Source organism: Panonychus citri, unplaced genomic scaffold (genome assembly GCF_014898815.1).
Source record: "Panonychus citri isolate SS breed McGregor unplaced genomic scaffold, ASM1489881v1 Contig00139, whole genome shotgun sequence".
Classification (NCBI taxonomy): domain Eukaryota; kingdom Metazoa; phylum Arthropoda; class Arachnida; order Trombidiformes; family Tetranychidae; genus Panonychus; species Panonychus citri.
In genome coordinates this window covers 2,210,613-2,228,615 of record NW_026515544.1, presented here as the reverse complement: position 1 = coordinate 2,228,615, position 18,003 = coordinate 2,210,613, and the positions used below count along the sequence as shown (strand labels likewise).

The window sequence follows — 18,003 nt, the reverse complement described above, 5'->3', positions numbered from 1 at the left end:
TTAACTGACCCTTAGATGAAAGGTTAACATAAGCAGTTTCAAAGAGTCGAGGTAAAACATTGATGGAAAGGTTTAGTTAATCAATTTAATCATTAGGGTTCTAATAAGATTACTTGACTCGGTTAATTGTTTCATTAAGATAGTGATTAAGTTTAGCCAGAGAAACATCAGATCCTTGTAAATTATGAGGACATCGTAAATCTTTTGGACGATATTCCTTTAAAGATCAGACAAACAGTGAAGATGAGGAAGATGATGATGAAAATGAAGATGATGTCTTTCTAGATAGTATTTGTCACTTAACTGTAGACATTAGTGATGATTTTCTTAGAGAATATAAAAATTTCAGTCTTCCATGGAAAGGAACAAAGAAAAACATTAGTTTATCATCTGCTGATCATAATCCATTGAAAACTAAATCATAATCACAAGGATGGAAATATCAACTTCTTAAATTTGTCTAAATTATTTTCCGCTGTTATCATTATTGTTATTGTTATCAAATTGTATAACTTTATATATAATCATCTCTCTCTTTGTGTGTTTTTGTTTACCGTTACTCACAAAGAGAAGGAAAAAAGTTCGATAAACAAAAACAAGAAATTCGAAAAAAACAATGAGTGTTTTTCCATGAGACTATGATAGATAAATGTTGATTATCAGAATACTTGACCCATCATTTTATGGAAACACCAAAAGTTACTTATGGTTGAAAGATCTTTAAGAAAATCAACTGAGTGTAATTGGTAAAAAGTGATGGAATGATGATCATGATGATGAAGACAATGTTCATGTTGAGGCAAGTGAAATGATGAAGATATCATTTCATAAGGAATAACAGTGCAAATATGATGAAGAAAAGATGAAAATATTACTTAGACTGTGATAATCAGAGGGAGGAAAAGTAGATAAATAGAATTGAATGTTTTCTTTGCTGACTTTGGATCAAAATGGAAAACAATTAATCTCTTTCATTCCGAGTCTTTTTAATACTTTATTTCTTTGTTTGAGAACATTTTATCAACAAATTAAGGAGAATTTGGAAAATTAATTACAAGAAATACTATTTTGTTTCATTGCAAGAATTAAGGTTCAAAGTGATATTATTTTCGATGATGGAAAGTCTAATTGATTTTCTGATTTAATCATTACTATTTTGCAATAAGTCATCAAATAAATTATCATGACCTGCTAATCTGTACATGGGAAGAGTTTAAATATTGAGCTTGATTGTTAAAAGACAATTGTAATTAGCTTGTTAATTGATTGATTTAAGGTCTATGGTTACATCAAATCCAAGAAGTTTTGACCATTCAACACAAATTGATTGTTTCTCATAATTAACGTTCGTGTCTTGATAATTAATTTCCCGAATTCTTGGTTCGACTTTGGGCTTAAGTCTATCGAAATGTAACTCAGGCCAATCAACTAAAGTTCCGTTGGTGACAAAACCAACCATCAATTCAATTAATCTCTTGCTTTTCATCTCATCTCTAACAGAATAACTTCCGGTGCCAAAGAATTGGAGATTTGGATTATTCGGTCTAAGTGGATTCCCGAAGAAAAGTTCAACTGAATCTCCATGCCAAGGTCCATCCGGTCGAGCTTCAGGTCCATACTTGTCGAGAATATAATCAAATTCAGTGAAATGAATCGAATGTCGATTAGAATAAATTTCTGACAAAGCCAAAGATGTACATCGAAAAGAATAATCATTCATAAAGTTTGTCAACGCAGTTCGAAGTGACCGATCATCTCCATCAACGGAATCTTTAAAATAGAAATCGTAAAATGGTTTCATTTCAGTTTCAGTTAAATCTTTTTTGATGTACGACAAATGATCCCAAGCCATTGACCAGCCTTCAGCTCGAGTTTTCGGCTTCAAGTATCCCCAAAAAGCAGCCGTCTCATCCTTTGAAATTCCGTCGACAATTTTTATTTTATGACTTGTGGAATTGAAACTTGACCAGAAAAGATCGATAAGTGGCTTTGGAATTAGTGGTGTTCCATAAACGGGAATGAAAGCACAATGTTCCGCTCCACCGATCGCTTTAATATCTTCATCTTGATTCTTTTCAATAATGATCGAAGCGTTTACCGTTTGTAAGCAACGAACAACTCGTTTGGTCAATGGACCTTCGGGAACTGGACCACAACCCACTTTTTCCGCCAACAGTTTAGTTTTGTCGATGGCTATGGTTGTATTTTCAATGAACATTGGATGAACTGAGACACCCGAAAGTATAAAGAGTTGAGAGTAAAGGGAATGATCAATTGTTGGAAGAACGGGAAAAGTTGAACTAATCATTGAACCCGCTGAATGGCCACTTAAAGTGACCTGCTCAGGGTCACCACCAAAGTAGCCAATATTTTCACGAGTCCATTTTAAAGCCGTTATCACATCACTTATGCCTTGGTTTCCTTGAATATGATCAGTGTCACCAAAAGCGAAACCAAAAGCACCTAAACGATAATTAATCGTCACAACAATAATTGAACCTAAAGAGGTAATCACATCACCAGGGTTATCTGAACCAGATCCTTCTCGATAACCCGAACCATGGACCCAAAGTAACACAGGAAGTGGACTGATCTTCGTAATCGATTCATTAACCACCGGTCGCCAAATGTTGAGAAACAAACAATCCTCGCTTGTCCCTTCGATCGGTAGTTGAGTACATTTTGGACCATAAGTATCGGCCTTTAGAATACCCATCCAATGGTCAGAGTTTACCTTCGAGTACTGAAATCGTTTCGGGATTCGGCCATATCGGACACCAAGAAACTCTTCGTAATATCGGCCTGCGATTCCTTTTCGATTACCTTGAATTTTTCCAAGCTTCGTATTCACTATTGGATTGTCATTACCAAAAGATTGACCAATGGCCAAGCTAATGACCAAACAGAATTGGACAAAATATAAACAATTTGAATCCATAGAAATAAATTTCACTAATTTTTTATTTACTGATGATCACTTTTATCCACCCAGATCCAATTACAATTTGATTAATTGTATTGATGATTGTTTAGTACATTAAATGTGCCAATAGTTAATTATCCTGCTGATTGTTGAAGTCATAGGATATAACAAAGATTGCAATTGAATACAATGAAAACTTATCATCTAATCAACTACCAGTTGATAAAGTAAAATAACTCCTTAGTTGTTAATACAAATGTTAATCAATTTCATTTAATCTCTTATGTCCATGTGAAATTAGATTGTTTAATTTAATTCAACAATTGGCTGATAAATGTAATCAAATGTATTCATCAATCAACAAGGAATCATTTTTGTTTTTCTAAATTACAGTCAAATCAACTTGAGTTGTTTGTTTTTTCATCATGAAATGGATAATCTTTATTCAGCAAAATGACAAAGATTTATGAGAATTAAGGATTAAACATTCATTGATCTTGTTTCTTTAAAAGATGGACACATTTCGAGTCGATGATGAGGTTACTGCCCACAGGCGACGGGCCAGTTTACGGGCTTCGATTATTTGATTTCCAGGTTTAACATGGGTCAACTTCTGAACATAGAACAGTTCAAATGAGAGTAAATTACCACCTTTTGTCGGCGATGGACCCAATCGATAACTGGGCCAACAGGAAGACAACAATTTATCGACAAAATTAAAGCTCATCATACTTGGATAACTCATTAGATCAGCTGATGATTTACTTTCAGGAACTTTCAAAATATCTCCCTAAAAGAAACAACATCAATAATAATAATAAATAGAGAAAAAGTAAATATGATTAGAAGATCAGAAACAAAATCAAAGCTCGAATTTAGAAAAATTCAACTTACATTTTCACTCTCAAACCAAATGATGTAATTAAATGAGAGACCGTTTTCTGACCATGTTGAGGTTAACTGACCCTTAGATGAAAGGTTAACATAAGCAGTTTCAACGAGTCGAGGTAAGACATTAATGGAAAGGTTTAAATTGAGCAAATTAAAATCGCCAATGGCATCATCACCATCGTCAACTTTGGCCATGATTAGTTCATTGAGATTACGATCGACGTAAATAAAACCAACTAGACCAGGAACCACGTCGAGATAGGCTTCGATGGCCATGTTTCGTTGACTTTTCACTCGAAAATAATCAAGATAATCTTTGAAAATGTAGGAACAACCATTTTTAAGGGAGAACAGAAAATTTGTGACAATTGGATCGCTATTAAATCTTTCAATTAATCGACTATGATGGAGATAAATTTTCTCACAATAAACTGTCTTTAAAATTGTCGAAACCGATGAGGCCAGTGAATCGAGTTGAGCCGAAATCTCTTCCATTCCATTTCGACTGAGAATATGTTTACGTATCTCACTTTTGGAAACTTGATTCAATTTAATCATTAGAGTTCTAATAAGATCACTTGGTTGGTTAACCGTTTCGTTGAGATGTCGATTAAGTTTGGCCAGAGAAACATCAAATTCTTGTAAAGTATGAGAACATCGTAAATCTTTTGGACGATATTGAAGCATATTCAGTATGTTTAGTAAATTGTGAATGTGAAAGGTCATCAGGGTTGTAGGTAATTGAGATAAGATAACTAGACTAATTTCTTCCGCTATTCTAATATAACGAAGGTAAAATGGAACTAAATATCTTTGGTCAACGGAAGAATGAAGAAATATTAACCTCTGGTCAAACTCTTTCCAACGATATTGGTGCTTCTTTTCTCGAGAATGTCCAACTCGCCGAGGACGAAGATGAGGATTATCACTTCGATAGGATGTGGGAGATGGTGAATTTGATGATGATGATGATGATGATGATGAAGTTTCCGATGATAATGATTCCGATATTAGTGCTAATGGTATTTTCTGAGATTTAGGAGATTCGCCATCATCATCGACAACGATAATATCACTTTCATTTTCTTTACGAGTTTCATCTTGGAAAATTACTTTTTCCTCATAATCTTCATCTTCGTCGTTAATATAATCGTCATCCCGGTTGCCTTGATTGTCTTCATCTTCCTTATTGTAGAATGACATCTTTAATTTATCCTCATCTTCCGAATAATATTCACGAGTCCGTTGCAAAGTATCAACTAGAAGAGTGATTAACACGAGATCTCCTTTATTCAACTTGGTAGCATTTCGACTAGAGCGGGAAAATAAAAAGATAACAATTAACTTCTTAATCATTGATAAGTATTAATAAGTTTGTTGACATTGCTTTTTGTCAATTAGTCTCAGTTGATAGCTGGAGTGATAACTAATTGTGATCCAAATAAACATAAATATGCTCTTTACCAATCAATTCAATCAATTTCATTTACATTATTACCAAACCAACATAATTATAATTTTATCTTAATTATGATCAGTTAATCATTTATGGATTAGCTAAATGGTTGAAAATAGTTTCCTCTCCATTAGATAATTGTGATTACAATTTAGGTTGATTACCTTGATGTTCGGGTTAATAATTTACGTTCCACGAAAAATAATCCATGAGATGGAATTTCAATTGAGAATCGATCCGTTTGAGAAGATAATTTAATCACGTTGGAACGAAGTAGATCACCGAATACTTTTTGAATCGATTGGCTGATGAACAATTTTTCCATTGCCTAAGGAGGGAAAATAAAACAAAAGAGAAATAATTAGTAAATTAGATTCCATAAACGCTCACAACAATCAGTTAAATCATATTAAAAATTGAACAATGTTAACCTATTAGCGAGTATGCTGTTAATTGTAATGAAAACTAATTGTAATGAGATGTTGATAGTAATATAATTTAGTGGATCTACGGATAATCAAAACATTGGACCTAACCCACCTCAACCAAATATACGGGACAAGATGAATTGATTAACCAATTGTTGTACATTGATGTTAATAAGTTCATTTGTTTATCATCACCTTTAATCTCACTGAGAGCAACACCAAACAGAAATTTAGAAATTGCCACCAAAGTAATCAAATTATGTTCCATTTGTTTATCATGGTGGAAATTGGTTGTATCGGCAACATAGAAAAATATATAATCCAAAAACTGTTGACAATTTAGAAAAGAAAAAAAAAAGAAAACAGAATTAGAATTAGAATTAGAATTTTTTTCGCTCATTTTCATGTTCGATTGATATTAATTCTATACCTGAGAGTGAATCAATTTAACGGTTGGATATTTATCTTGGAAAACGTCCAAAGTTGGACTTTCCTCGCCTAGAACTCGAATAGCGGCCACATAGGGAGCAAATATAAGAACAATCATATTCTCTAATTGTTTAGAATCTTTAACCAATAATTGAGTAACTTTTTCGACACTCGGTAAATCCGATAATTTAGAATCAAATACCAATGAGCTCAGGCCTTCAAGAAATTTTCTATTTGGCTTAACGTAGATAAGATAGTTGTTAACATCGAATATCATTAAACAATCCATAGTTGATTCTGTAGTCTTGAAAACGAAATTAGATTGTTATTAACCAGATTAATATTTCTACAAAAATAGTGAACAATTAAAATCACATTTAATGGTGAAAGATGAGAAGAGCACAACAAGTGATTGGGGAAGAAAACAAAGTCTATGTAATAATAATCACATGGGAGAAAAAGGAAAACAAGATGATGATAGAAAAATGATGAACCACAATTTGACGAATTTGTTGATTAATTAAGAGATTAAATTACAATATGAGAAGCATTTGGAAAGAAAAACACCAATTAATCAACATGATAATTAAAGAAAATGGTTGTTGTTACAAACAACAAATGGAAAAATGTTGAAGGCAAAATTAATTGAGAGAAAAACTGTTAACAGAAACAAAAGTCGAAGGTTAAATAAACTGGAGGGTAACAAGAGGAATGGTAATTGTGATAAAATTAACAAAAATCAAACCAAAGATTAATTGTCTTAATTAAATAGATGATTAAGAACAACAATTAACACAAGAGAGAAACATAAACAAACAGAAACATCGAGATGATCAATTGTTTGTTATTCCAAAAAGAGAATCACAAGCGCCATCTCTTGTTATCGAATTTAACTAAATTCGATTACTAACTTTTCCAATATAATTTTAGTTTTAGAATAATAAAATTCTGTCCATTTGTTATTTTCGAGTTTCAATATCGGGATAATGATCCATAATTTATCAATGTAATTAACTGATTGTCCACTATTCGATTCTGAGGTGGTAAGTTTAACAATAGAAGATGAGAAATGATTTCGTTGGAAAAGTTTCTCTTTTTCGAGTTTATCATCTTTATCTTCATCATCTTCGTTCATTATCTTCTTCATCCGGAAGACTATTGATGATGATAGAAGGATGAAGAGCGCATCATCCTAATATTTTCCTTTCTTCTTCTTCTTCTTTTTTTTATCCATAGAAATGACATCAGTTAAGGTTAACCTTTTCATCTTCTTCTCCGCATCCCTTATCATCCTCATCTTCAATTTCATTACTTTCTCATCTCTAAACGTTACCTTTTTATCTTCTTCTTTTTCTTCTTTCTTCTTCTTCTTTCTTATCATCCATTTATATTCTTCCTTTTTCTCACATCACTTTTATCTTCCAAAAAGGTAAGAGAACAACAAAGAGAAAACTTTTTTTTTCTCTTCCATCATCATCTTTATCATCATTCTAATCAACATCTTAATCATTTACATCTTCTTAGTCTCACCTTAATCTCTCAAAGGTAAAGTTAACCAATTGTATCGATAATGTTAACATTCAAATCTAACGGTAAACTTTTAATCCAATTTCCTGATCAATTTTCATGTGTCTCACAACCATTGTCATGATTAACTGGAAAACAACTTTACAGTTTGTAAACAATTAATTTCATTCAAGTTATAATCAAGCTAATTAAAAGTTATATTCATTGTTGAAATAAAAAAACAAAAGTGTAACAATCAAAATTGACAAAAAAAACGAACCAAATTAAGTGAATTGTGATTGTAATTATGAGCCCATTGGTTTTAACTTTTACCTTCTTGAATTATTCATTTTTCATCATAACCTTATCATCATCACCATCAACAACAGCAACAATAACATCACCATCATCATCATCATCATCATCATCATCTTGTGTAACCTCAGCATCAGTTAATCCAGGTAATCAAGCCTCGAGCAAGATTAATTCAGCCCAACTTGTCTCTATATCGGAAAATAATTCAGGTAATTTAATCACAATCAGTAAACAATCAAGATACGAAATTAATTAAAACTAGTAACATATCACATTCCAAACCTTTACCATCCTCATCCTGATCATCTTTGTAAGAGAATCAATAATTTCCGCTTCCTCAATTATCTCATCTCATTGGAAAAGTTAGAGAAGTGAAAATTTCATGATAAAAAAAAAGTTCAAATCCATAAGTAAGAAAACTTATTCTAAACATGATAACTTTTCCCCTGAAAAAAAAATTCCCATCATCCATGTAAACATTTCAAGTTGATATCTGAATTATTTGAAGGATGAAGATGATGATTAAATATCAATCCCAAGATGATTAACTCAGAGATTTGAACAATTTCCTTTGGTCCTTTTTTCACCTACAATTTTCACCACCAATTTCAATACTGATTCTGATTGTTCATTCATATCATGAACTTTATCATTATCATTATCAACGATTATCAATGTTATTTTATCCCAAACATTATTGTTATTTACACAGTAAATCAAATTGCTATCAAAATATTTACCTTCCCAATGTCTTTCTGATTCATCAAATCAAATCACAATCAAATGATAATCCTAATTATACATTTCCAAATTACTAATACCAATCATAATCGTTAGCAGATATAATAATAATAATGATCATCGTCATTACCATCATGATCAATCTCATTACGATTCAGTTTCCATGCTTGAACTTTTTCCTGAGGAAAAACCATCCAAATAATTTACAAACAGAGTAATTAAAGGTTCACCTATTAGAGTATAATGATAATAATTGAACTAGTTTTCCAAATTCATTTACCTGAATAATAATATCTCCATGAAGAATTTTTTTATCCTGAAAAATTGAGAATTTTTTACCTTTTATTTTGTATCTTGATATTTGACACAAAGTTATTCAAGCAAAGATACAGGGCTAATCTAAATACATTGTATATATGCAAATTGGATGCACACCTACTTTTCAATTTCCACCTCAAATTGATCCTCATCTTCATGGTGATGATAATAATCAACTAATCAATTTCACCGAACCAACTGGAAGAAAAAAAGATTAACTAAAATGTTGATGATTAAATTTTGATTGTCTTCCAACCTATTCAACTGATCAAGGTGATAATTTCATGGATTATTCAGTAAACTGTTTCGATCGTTTTAATTGTTATCCTTGATCATGAAATATTTTAATAAATTTCCATCATCCATAACTCTGAGCATGTGAATATCTGAATATATATCAATCAAATTGATATTCAGAATGTCAAATCATTTTTATGGGGAGGGGAAATGATATTATTATCATCAGAACTTATCATGAACAATTTGAACCATTGTTCAGTTTACTGAATTATTGTGTTCCCATCATGATGATATATCATCATGATGTATCAGAATGTGAATAATATCAGTAATATCTAATATACTATTAGGATAACAATGGGTTAACATAAACTAACTTAGATAAATGTTCAGGTTCATGGATAGTATCACATGAGTATTATCAGAATTTTTCTTTTTTTCTGATTTACTCTTAATTTAATAAGATATTTATTCATTGTTATACTTTCCTTTCTTTGTATTGATTAAACACTTAATCATCCTAACGAATCATGATGACAAATACCGGAGATAAAATCAGCATTGGAGTAGGAATAATAATATCTAAGCTAATAATGAAATTCTGTGTTATTATTACAATTGAAATAGTATTCGAATTACATTTTTATCGTTTATCGATTATTATTATTGGATAATTTATAATTTTTTCTTTTCTTTTATTCTATTCTTTTAGAACTTCAATCAAATCAAAGTGAATCGACAAAAATAGATGAAGATGAAGCTAATCAGACCAACGATGAGAGGCGATTACTCAATTATCTCATGAGAAATTATGAGAAAAATTCTCGCCCAGTCAAGAATGCTAAAAGTCCGATTGTCGTTCGCCTTGGAATAACCTTGACCCAGATTTTTGACCTTGTAAGTTTGTAAGGAAAACAAAAAAAAACTCTGGAAAAGTCAAAAGTTCATAATTTCCGTATCACTAATGAACTTTTCTCAAACTCTTAATAACTTATCTCTCCACTCTCCATGTCAATATTTCAAGTTTGAAGTTTATTATACCCTTAAGGTGAAACTGAATGAAAATTGAATCAATTCCCTTCTAATGGTTAATATATATTGTATTAGTTACTATTATTATCGTTATTGAATTATTGAATTTTTGTCATGGTGAATTGTTTGGGTGGGATTGGGTGATATTTCAAAGTAAATAACCTTTAGCAGTTTTCGCATGTTCATCTAATTGAATTTTAAAGTTAATAGACTTTCATCTAAATCTTTTGAGCTCAGGTAAAAGTCCACAAATTTTAAATCTACGATCAGATTGATGAGGAAATAAAGTTCTTAATATCATGAAAGATATCAAGACATTAATATGTAGAAGTTGATTAAAGTTCGAAAGAAAAAAAATTCGAAATCAGTGTTAAATGTTATATATTACAGTTCGATAAAAAAACTTATCGGTTATTAACTTAAATTATGAGTTTATCTTTAATTCATATTCTTGTTGTTGATTAACCAATTCGTTTATCGATTAATCATCTTACTTGTTATTGAACTTTTTCCATGAGTGTTCAGGTTGTAATACGATTCTTAATTGTCTTAGTTTGAAAAAAGTTCTAATATTAACCTAGACTCGAAAATATTTACCCCTGAAAGTGTTGAGAACTTATTTCCATGGAATTCATTCAATCTCTAGATATTTTCCATGAACTGAGTAAGGAATATCTATCGAACAAATTTTTGGAATTTTTAATTGAAAATGTTCAGAACTTTTTCTAACTTTGAGTAAATGTTTCTCTTTTATCTGATCTTTCAGGATGAAAAGAATCAAGTCTTAACAACTAACATTTGGCTCGATCAGGTAAGTAACAATTTACTAATTGTCACCATTAATTACAGAAAATGTAATATTAATCACTAAAACGATCAACTAATTACCAGAAAACTTTGCCTTCTATTAATATATTTGAGTTGACTCTTCATTTCCTTTTCCTGTTCAACCTAAATGGTTAATGATGATGATACATATTGATAATTAAGGTTAATTGCTAACTAATTACAAAACCAATGAAAACAAAATACAAATTTACTTAATTCCTAACTTCAATTTCAATGTAAAGTGTTTATTGTAACAATTAATTCAAGGCAAATAATTAAATTAACCATTAAAATCAACCGGAAGAAAACTATTCGTTTGGTAACAATTAGCATTTAAATTGATTAGTTGATTGCAAAGGTTAATTTTGTGAAAATGTTTTAAATTGTTGCAATTGTGATGTAGTTTTTTTTTATAAAAATCAATTGTAACTTTGTCATTAACTAATTACTCTAATGTTGTTGCCCAATTAAATTGAGTTGGAGTTAAAGTGATCAGCATGATAAGATTAATGGACAACAATCAAATGGATTCTAAGAAACTAAATGGCTCATGATAGTTGATCATTATCATGGGGCAAAGGATGAGTTACATTAGAAGTTCAGTTCATGGAAACGAAGAGAAAAGTCTTGGAACTTTTTCTCTCTCTTTCATGATTGTTATGATTTCTTTCAAGAATCGGAGAGTTGAATATTTGAGATAAAAGTTCATGATGATGATCATGAACGAGTTTAGCTTTATGTTAGAGTAGTTAAAAAGTTCTGAGAATCCAGCTGACTATCTCAATCTCTATCTATGGATAGTTTTTCCCTGAAAAGAAAATGATAGTTTCCAATGATTTCAAGATAAATTTTCCAGAAATTGAGTGGAAGTCGATAAAAAAAAACAAGTCTTCCATCATGTTCATCATCATCATCATCATTGACATAGTTTTCTTAAAGTTGATGGCAGGATATTCATCATAATCTTAAGATGAAAATTTCCAAAATTGAATCAGCAGAAAAAAAATGGAAAAGAAAAAAATTCTAACCCATAAAATCATCATGAACTTTCACCATGAGCTCAAGGCAAAGGTAAACAATATTATTATTAAAGTTTATTGAGAGACAAATATTACTCATAGATTCAATTTGTTTCATCATCATTTATTGTATTATTTTGTTTTCTCATATGGTGGTTCATGTATATTCAGAACTTTTATTATCATAATGGGTGAAAAAACTTGAAATTCTGTTAAAAATAATATTCAAAAACTTTTAGTGAATCTTTGGCATCTTCAGTTATGAACATTTATCCCATTTAGATATTACTCTGAATTCTGATATTATTATTGAAATTTTTTTCTCTCTCTCTCTCTCTTATAATCTACCCTGAATACATTAACACCACAAATCACCATGAATAGGAATGGGTTGATGATTTCTTAACCTGGGATGTTGAAAAGTTTGGAAACGTTTCAAAGATTCGGATTCCATGTGAGCTAATCTGGCTTCCTGATATTGTTTTGTATAACAGGTAAGATTCTGGATCAGATTTCATATTTTGGGAACAGGAAGAAAATGATAATAATCTGAATGCTAGAAATAAACGTTTATATGAGATTTATTCAAGTTTTCTTTGGATTTCCATGATGAGATAGATTCAAATATTGAGATTACTAATCTAAATCTATTCAATAATTTCTGTGTTTATATTAATACTTATGTTTATTTATCAAAAGCAAAATTGATGGATAAAAGGTAAATGGGTTTCTCATAATGATAACATTGAAAATATTCAGGAGATTCAGAGAATGATGAAATTGGAACAATGTTAATGTAGATAATAGGGAAAAGTAGTAAAAATGATCTGAAACGATCAGGAAATTAATCGATTATCGATAAAAATGATTCTCATCTCAACAAAGATTATATCATGTGAATAAATCAGAGTCACTTTCAGTTATCACCATGAACAAGAAATGGATTCATTTCCAATTTGAATTATCATTGAAATGATCATGTTTTCTAACGGTAAATAAGGGAATCTAATCTGTACCTGGTTTATGATTAAGTTAACCAGCAATTAATTTTTTTCTTCCTAATGTTATTATCATGATTATCATGAGACATGGAAAAGGTTGTTGTTGATTATTATTGTGATCAGAAAATAGCTTAACTGTAACAAGATTGATTAAATTGTCACTGATGATCATGTTTCATCATTGAATCATTTTCATGTTAACTATAATTAGATACAATCAACTGATTGTGTCTGTCCAGATCAAATATCGTCATTGATTAAACTGATTGTTATGATTGAGAGGTTACAAAAAAACATTATTATTATTTAAGTATTAATACTTTAATCATAATGATGATCAAAATTAATCCGACAACATGAATGGTGAAAAATTAGTAAGATTAATTTTCCTCATTCAATATCATCAACTTTCATGATAATAATACTTTCAATGAATTTTCAGCTGATCTCATCGTAAATTTCACCATATTGATCATAAGGTTAGCTGATTGTTCAAACATGATGAGAAATTAAGTTGAGAAAAGTTCTGAACCATAGAATCGGAAAGTTACCATGGAAAACTTTTCTTTGACTTCCTTTTATTAATTCATTGATGAAATGATATATTAGATTAATTTACTGATTGTTGACCAAAATCATAAGAAATCAAAGGTTGATTAAGAATCAAATTAACTTTATTAAGTTCCCATAATCATAATCTTAATAGTAGAAATGTTAATCTCATTTACTTCATTTGGGTTCATGATAATTTACAGCATTCAAATGAAAATGTAGATAAATGAAATTTGCTTGATTGTCAATGGATTAATCTTGATTGATTACATTGATTTTCATGATTAAATCAATTGTCCAGAGGTGTATCTAAGTTCAGAGTCAGTGATTTTATTATATTGAGTATCGGATTCAGTTTCAACTTTCATCATGTGTTTGTATTAAAGGTCAACAATTAGATTAACTTTTTCTTGTATCAAGACTTTTGATTAACTGGTTTAATCATCAATATGGTTCAATGACCATCTCTGTGTTAATATTGTGATAAAATGGACACTGGTCACTATTAACTTCAATAGTTAACAGATAACATTTGGTCAACCTTACATAATATAATTTTTTTTGCCTCTTCCTCGGTGATAATATAAATCATAATTGAATAACTGTAAACTAACCAATCATTTATCATATACATGATATTCAACTGATTGATTTTGATTGTTCAATCAATCATGGATACATAAATTGTTACAATTATTACAATGTTTCAAATTGATTGTGGATATTAATCAATTTTAATCAGTGTGGTGGTTAAAGTTAAACATTACAATAATAGAAACAAATTCATTGAAAGATTGAGTTGATCAGAGAGATGATCAAAATCATCTTGACTTTGAAGTAACTTGACCATTGGTCAAGATTGATTAACTCACACTTTATGTATATAAGTTAGTAGAGATTTGGTCAGTTCAAATGGTCAAGTATTATTATCATTGGAAAAGGTAAAATCTTGTGAAGAAACCAGAATGGACAATGAAACCAAACTAATCAATGGTGATTTTGCCAATCAATTCCCCTGGAAATCATTGATTGTTTCAAACTAATTTACAATTTGTCACCATTTACTTTCTGATAATTAACCAATAATCTTTATTATCTAACAATCCAAGTTTCACTATGAAAGAAAAAAAAATCAATCAATATTATCCAATTGATTTATTTACCTTTGGTCATCTAATCTAATCAATGACCAATTTAATCAAACAAACTAAATCTAAAACATAAAAGATAATCAGTTTTATCAGATTTATACTCATGAAATTATCATGATCATGATGATTTATCATTTGCCTTTTAAAATCAACCTCCAATGATTAATCACCAATATTATCATGAAAAGTTCAAGTGAAATTAGTGATAAGAGATTTTCATGAGATTAAAATATTCTAATATATTCTTATATTTATCATCATCCACCTACACTTGAATCTCCCATTGGAATTACCTGATGAAACTGAGCTGATCGAGTGACTGAATCAACGATTCGATAATTTTTCCATTAATTTTTCCAAAAAATTATCAACTAATATTAAAAACTTGATTAATTTTTCTAGTTCAAGATAAATATCCAAGCTCAACATTTCCAAATGTCAATCAATTTTTGTTTATATCCAAAGGGAATTGATTATTTAATTAACTGATTACTTGAGTTGTTGAAACTTAATTTTTGTCAAGAGAAAGTTTCAATTAGTAATCTGAAAGTGAACTCATTTAATTCAGTCTCAACTGATGATATTATTTTGTGATATTATATTCATATTTTCATGAGAATATTTTAATTATTCTGATTGACTTGTGACATTTTTTTTCTGTTTACGAATTTTTTCATTGAATTTTCGTCATTTTTTTCACCAATTTACTGTTCAGTGCTGATGATTATACTCGTGGTTACATGAACTCTCGAGCTATCGTCGAGCCAAATGGTAACGTTTTCTGGGCACCGCCGACAAAGTTTCGAAGCACTTGTCCAGTTGATGTTACTTATTTTCCGTTTGATGATCAAACTTGTTACATGAAATTTGGCTCATGGATTTATGATGGATTTCAGGTTGATCTTTGTAACCGAACTGCCCAAGTTGACCTTGAAAATTATGTTCACAACGGTGAATGGGATCTACTTGAAGCTAAACTTAATCGTAATGTTATACAATTTCCGTGTTGCATTGAACCTTTTCCCGATATTAAGATACTTTTAACCATCAGACGGAAAACGCTTTACTATATGTACAATATTGTCCTTCCCTGTATGATGATGTCCATCTTGACCCTACTTGTCTTTTGCCTGCCACCCGACTCAGGTGAAAAAGTGGCCTTAGGGGTAACCGTTTTACTTGCATTTTCCGTGATCATGTTGGCCATTTCTGAAAAGTTACCAGAAACATCAGAATCTATACCATTATTAGGTAAGATGGACATTACAATCAACTGGACACTTGTGTCATTAAAATAAGAAACAAAGACAAATAATATTCAGAATAAGTTAATGACCATTTCCATGGCAGTTTGACCAATTATAATGGTCACTGTCACTATTATAATATAATGATGAATTTAGCATATAAATTGATGATCAAGATAAAAGTTAAGATGTTGGTCAAGTTTGACAAAGTAAAGGTAAAAGTGGACAGTTATTAGAAGTGTTTAAGACTTAGGATAATGATCATTGATGAACTGTGTTAATCTGATCATCAAATTATTCAGTAATTGGACTAAATAATCATATCCATGTAATAGAAACATGAGTCCTAATCGTCAACATTTCACCATCATCATCTTTTACATGTTCATATTATCACAGGTATTTATTTAACTACTGTGATGGCCATTACCTCGGTGTCCGTTATAATGACCGTTATCGTGCTCAATTTTCATTATCGAGGACCGACTCAAAGTGAAATGCCTGATTGGTTGAAAAACTTTTTACTCCAAGAAGTTATTTCAACCAAGAAACAACACCATGATCAACACTTGACCAACCTTGAGACTCTCAACAGCAACAATGACAAAGATCAAACCAAATTTGACCCAAAAAAAGTAAGAATCTTGACCACAACGAGAAGCTGAAAGGTCAGCCTTTCGTTTTGTGTCCAGAAAGTTAAAACGATTCTCAAGAAAATGAACTTTTCTAGATGTTCAATTGATTTCTATTAACTTTCATGTTAACTCAGCAAAACAGAAAGTCTTGGATCATGTCATGATGATTAATTCAATCTTTTCTCTCTTCTTTCTCTGTTTCAACTTGTATTAGAACTTTTTTCATGATAAATTTAATTTCTCTAATAATTTTCCAACAAATTTCTCTGGAGGTTCAAACATTTTCTCAGGATTTCAAGCGAACATGGATCCAGGATCATTCCTGAGTTTCCTAGAATCACAATCAGCCAATTATCATTCTCATCCTCATTATACAACAACATCAACTAATCCTGATTATATCCGAGACAATTCAATGGAAACCAGTTCATCATCAACTGACCATCGATGTAATCATCATCATCCTCCTCATTCACACCATAATATTAATCAGTATCTTCTCAACAACAATAACTCATCATCATCCTCATCATCATCACCATTAGATATTAAATTTAATCAACAATACAATTCAACCAGAAACAGATCAACAACCACAACGACAACAGCATCAGCCACTGCAGTCGCTGCTGCAACCATTGCAACGGCAACACCAACAGTACAAAATGATCGTGGACAAAATCAAAATGACCCATCCAGTGGACACCAAGTGGACACACCTCAGGAAGAGATTGTGAAAATATTGAAATACTTGTTATGGCGACAGGAACAGGAAGACCGACACAATAAAGTTATCCATGAATGGAGACTCTTAGCTCAAGCCATTGATAAAATACTTTTCTGGATCTTCCTTGCGATCACTTTGACCTCATCCATTTCCTTTCTGGTCATTATCCCAATCCAACGGCGAGGATTCAGTTTCGCCTCAATAAGAGGTTAACAATCCATTCCAATAACGAAAGAAGCTCAATTTTGAAAAGTTCATTAAGAACAAAACGAAAAAAAATGAAAAATCTTAATTCATTTACATTAATTAACCTTTCTAACAGCAAAGACTAAGTTGAACAAAATCTAATCATCCTAATAACTTGTACCTTTTATTGTAGCTATCGAAGTTGATTTATATTTATATAGCTAATTGTCCTTGATTGCGGCTTCACAATCTTGTACAAATTAACTGATTCTATTGTTAATTGTTATGTATTCAGTGCCTTCTAATTTTTCAATTAAAAGTTGTCAATCTATTAAAATTTCACTCTTTTTCCAGTTCGCTTGATTTTTTTTCCAACCA

The 18,003-nt window shown here is 30.6% G+C and overlaps 3 protein-coding genes across 4 annotated transcripts; 1 reads left to right on the top strand and 2 right to left on the bottom strand.

Moving 5' to 3' along the window:
* Positions 1 to 969: 969 nt before the first annotated feature.
* Positions 970 to 3,076, bottom strand: LOC128394406 (cholinesterase-like). Its single transcript, XM_053354732.1, has one exon. It carries the CDS (start codon positions 2,936 to 2,938, stop codon positions 1,259 to 1,261), a length of 1,680 nt encoding a protein of 559 aa, XP_053210707.1. The 5' UTR covers positions 2,939 to 3,076; the 3' UTR covers positions 970 to 1,258.
* A 91-nt stretch (positions 3,077 to 3,167) lies between these two features.
* LOC128394402 (BLOC-3 complex member HPS1-like) lies at positions 3,168 to 6,911 on the bottom strand. The gene is made up of 5 exons (XM_053354725.1): positions 6,129 to 6,911; positions 5,811 to 6,026; positions 5,435 to 5,598; positions 3,818 to 5,126; positions 3,168 to 3,713 (listed from the first exon to the last, which is right to left on the bottom strand). Exons 1-5 carry the CDS (start codon positions 6,414 to 6,416, stop codon positions 3,429 to 3,431), a joined length of 2,262 nt encoding a protein of 753 aa, XP_053210700.1. The 5' UTR covers positions 6,417 to 6,911; the 3' UTR covers positions 3,168 to 3,428.
* Positions 6,912 to 7,520: 609 nt separating this feature from the next.
* On the top strand, positions 7,521 to 17,941 carry LOC128394403 (acetylcholine receptor subunit alpha-type unc-38-like). Of its 2 annotated transcripts, XM_053354727.1 has the most exons (8): positions 7,521 to 7,556; positions 7,652 to 8,157; positions 9,960 to 10,144; positions 11,046 to 11,090; positions 12,511 to 12,620; positions 15,546 to 16,081; positions 16,477 to 16,712; positions 16,927 to 17,940. In XM_053354727.1, the coding sequence occupies exons 2-8, from the start codon at positions 7,941 to 7,943 to the stop codon at positions 17,650 to 17,652; spliced, it is 2,055 nt and encodes a 684-aa protein (XP_053210702.1). In that variant the 5' UTR covers positions 7,521 to 7,556; positions 7,652 to 7,940; the 3' UTR covers positions 17,653 to 17,940. The 2 variants fall into 2 exon arrangements, with proteins under 2 accessions (XP_053210702.1, XP_053210703.1); XM_053354728.1 differs by lacking the exon at positions 11,046 to 11,090 and having other exon boundaries at positions 7,531 to 8,157; positions 16,927 to 17,941.
* Positions 17,942 to 18,003: the final 62 nt, after the last annotated feature.